This window comes from Arachis ipaensis, chromosome B2 (assembly GCF_059453495.1).
Source record: "Arachis ipaensis isolate K30076 ecotype BB chromosome B2, ASM5945349v1, whole genome shotgun sequence".
NCBI lineage: Eukaryota > Viridiplantae > Streptophyta > Magnoliopsida > Fabales > Fabaceae > Arachis > Arachis ipaensis.
This window is the reverse complement of record NC_142437.1, coordinates 8,679,845-8,682,916: the sequence shown is the minus strand read 5'-3', so window position 1 is coordinate 8,682,916 and position 3,072 is coordinate 8,679,845. Positions and strand designations below refer to the sequence as shown.

At 36.0% G+C, this 3,072-nt stretch overlaps 1 protein-coding gene across 1 annotated transcript; it reads right to left on the bottom strand.

The window, feature by feature from the left end:
• Positions 1–269: 269 nt before the first annotated feature.
• LOC148572977 (uncharacterized) lies at positions 270–1,643 on the bottom strand. Its single transcript, XM_088505609.1, has 2 exons — positions 841–1,643; positions 270–718 (listed from the first exon to the last, which is right to left on the bottom strand). Exons 1-2 carry the CDS (start codon positions 980–982, stop codon positions 270–272), a joined length of 591 nt encoding a protein of 196 aa, XP_088361735.1. The 5' UTR covers positions 983–1,643.
• Between the last annotated feature and the right edge of the window lie 1,429 nt (positions 1,644–3,072).

Here is a 3,072-nt window from a genome sequence, read left to right as displayed (position 1 = left end):
TTATATCCCGAAAATTAGCATCACAATTAAATTTGCATTCCATCAACAGTAATTACGATGCTAAATTAAATAAGTACTACATTTAACATAATACATTATAAGTGCATAAACCTTAACAATTCACCATTAATTATAAAGTCTTAACTACCAAATATAAAACTAAAACAGAGCAAACACGGGACTTCCACAAATTGCAAACACAACTAACCGAACATCAAATCAACCACACATACAAATAACTTCATAACTTAATCCAAACAACAAATTAATCAACCTGATTCGCCTGCAATATGGGCGCTAACAACGGCTCCATAGCTTGCCTTTAACTTCTCATAATCTTCCTCCAATTGGCTCACCCTTGCCCGGAGAGGGTTGTTGGCATCGCGAAACCGCTTTACCTTGGCGTAGTTATAGTCGCGAATCTCCTTCTTTGTTACATCAAGGACGAGTCCTAGCATCTCAAAGGCTGCATCTTTTCTGGCAGCTTTTTCCTCCAGCGAGAATCGACCCTTAGCAAATAGTTCGCCATCAAATGGGTCACCCGGAATCACCACATTGAACCCAAAGAATGGGCCATCGTCTTTCATAAAGCGTTCTTGCTTGAAAAAACAGGGACCCGAAATTCGAGCCTCGTGGCAAACCTTGACAAGCCACTCCTCCATGTCGTTCACAATGGCAAACTCAAAGTTTAGCTCCTCCGCCGGAATAACAGGAAGCCCTTGCATCAGAACCCAAAAACAAACAGCAAAATTTACCCACAATCAACTTTTGTAAAGGGACACCTAACTTCCCAATTTTAAAAAATTAACAGATAGAGGGACTAAAGTTTAAAAACTCTACATGCAACAACCGGACGACGGCGAACACCTCGACAAAACAAAGAGGGTTTATTTCCAGAAAGAGCGTCGCGGTTGCCGCCACTAATTTCAGCACGGGCAGCCTCCTGCGAAGAAATGCATGACATTCTTGACTTGAAACACATAGATGCATGTTCGTAGCTATTGAAGCATTCAAACTCCGGAAAGGTAAAGTTAGCGACCTGTTCATTGGCCTCTTCCCATAAAAACACCAGGATGATGTCCCTTAGTCACAGCAAAGAAGAGGAAACGCTTAAGACTTTCATCCATCTTGTTCTACACTTCTACAACTCACTCAGTGTAGATTGGAGTGGAACTAAAAATATCCAATTCTTTGAGGCGGAACTAGAAATATATATTCAACTTAATGGATCTAAAGGCTTCTTATTTTTCATTTTAAATGGGACCTTGGATTATTACAGCATGTGGCCTTCAAACACAATATATTATGGCTTGTTAACAATTTTACTTGCCCCAGATCTGTTACTTTTTTGGTTGGCTCAGTTGCCAAAACAAAAATGATTCTCACATGCCCCAAACAACAAAACATTTCTCATGACCCAACTTAGAGGCCCATCATATTTCCACAAAATTATTTTAGAAGAGCCTTTATCCGCCAATGAGCCTTGGCTCTAGTGGCATTTCTCCCCTCTCTCCACCTCAAGGTCTAGGGTTCAAACCCTAGAGGATGCAATTGAGGAAAAAATGTGATAAATATGTGAGGAGTGTGTGGGTGTGTTGTGTACCTAGGATTGGGGGTTGTCCAATCCATTGGGGTACCTAGGACTCACCGTTGATGTAGTTATTGTTTCCATTATCAAACAATGAATCTCCAAATATGAATAGGGCTATGTGGTAAGCAATAATAAGAAGCATGGCTTTGATGGGAAAAGGAGTAACCAATAATAATAATAATAATATTGAGTATGAAATAGCAAAGATAGAAGGTGAATATAGACATAGTTAGTTACACTTGCAATAATGCAATATTCAAGTGTAGCTCCCTTCTTAGTTCTTATAATTTGTGATTTTCTCTAATTAATGTGTTGCTGGTGGCATTCATGCATATTCAAATTTGGAGTTTGATATATAAACTACATTAGGAATCATGATTTATTAATTATGACATTGCTTGCCGTCCAAGGTTTCTCTTTTTTTTTTAACTTTTATTTTTTTTTTTATTCGAGAATAAATTAATTATTTTTCACCATGTGAATTTTTTGAGTTATAGTTCCTACTCTAACGTTAAATACAATAATGTCATATTTATGTGGACAAACATTGAAATAAATAATTGATAAAAATGGATATATTTTGAAAAAAAAAAAAGATATATAAACACGAGTTATAAATCAAATAATATAATCTCTCTTTTTTATTTAGAGGTATCAGGTTGAATTTTACTCCTAATTTAAAAAAAAAATGCATAAACAGCTAAAGATGCCAAAGGAGTCAAAGATCTTTTTAAATTGGGATATCCAGTGATAATTCTGTTATTTTTTTTCTTTTATTTTTCTATTGCTTCAGTTATTTTCAATTGAGAAAAATTGTGGAATACATTACACTTGTTGCATATATGTCATATTCATGATCTCATACAAGTTATTATCATCTTTGCATTACAACTTTTTAATTAAAAATATTATTAAATAATAGAAAAAAGAACTGTAGTAAACTAATAATAGCTAAAAAAGACAAACGAGCCCATAAAAAAAATTCTAGAATGCAATTTTAATTTAATGTTGTATATACCTAGTCAATGAATCCGTTACACTAGCAATGGCAACTCGCAGTTGACTTTTTAATTTCGGAAATGTTTGATAATCAAAGAAAATCAGTCAAAAATAGTCATAATTTATCTTATTTAGTATTTATTAATTATTGCGATAATTAATAAATGTTAAATAATGTAATTTCTGGTTATTTTTTGTCTTCCTAACTGTTACGATGGGTAACCAGAGATTAATGCGATGGATGGCTTTGGTAGGCCCAACCGTCCGCGGATGGTGGCTTCCGAGCTGGTTTGCGCGTTGGAGCCTCCTTCCGACTTGTGCTCGTGAGTGAATGGGGAGTGGTACCTGCAAAGACACTCCGATGCCTAAGTTAGCAAGGGTGTGAGCAGGTCTAGAGAGTATTGGGCTTAGAGATACCTGAGGGGTGTCAGTGTAGTTGTAGTGGTGAGCCAATAACCACCGTTGGAGTAGTGCCATATTTT

Coding starts and splice junctions, on each gene's coding strand:
- LOC148572977 (XM_088505609.1), bottom strand. CDS start 982: ATGTGTTTCAAGTCAAGAATGTCATGCATTTCTTCGCAGGAGGCTGCC. Junction 719..840: donor CCGTCGTCCGGTTGTTGCAT/GTAGAGTTTTTA, acceptor TTCTGATGCAAG/GGCTTCCTGTTATTCCGGCG.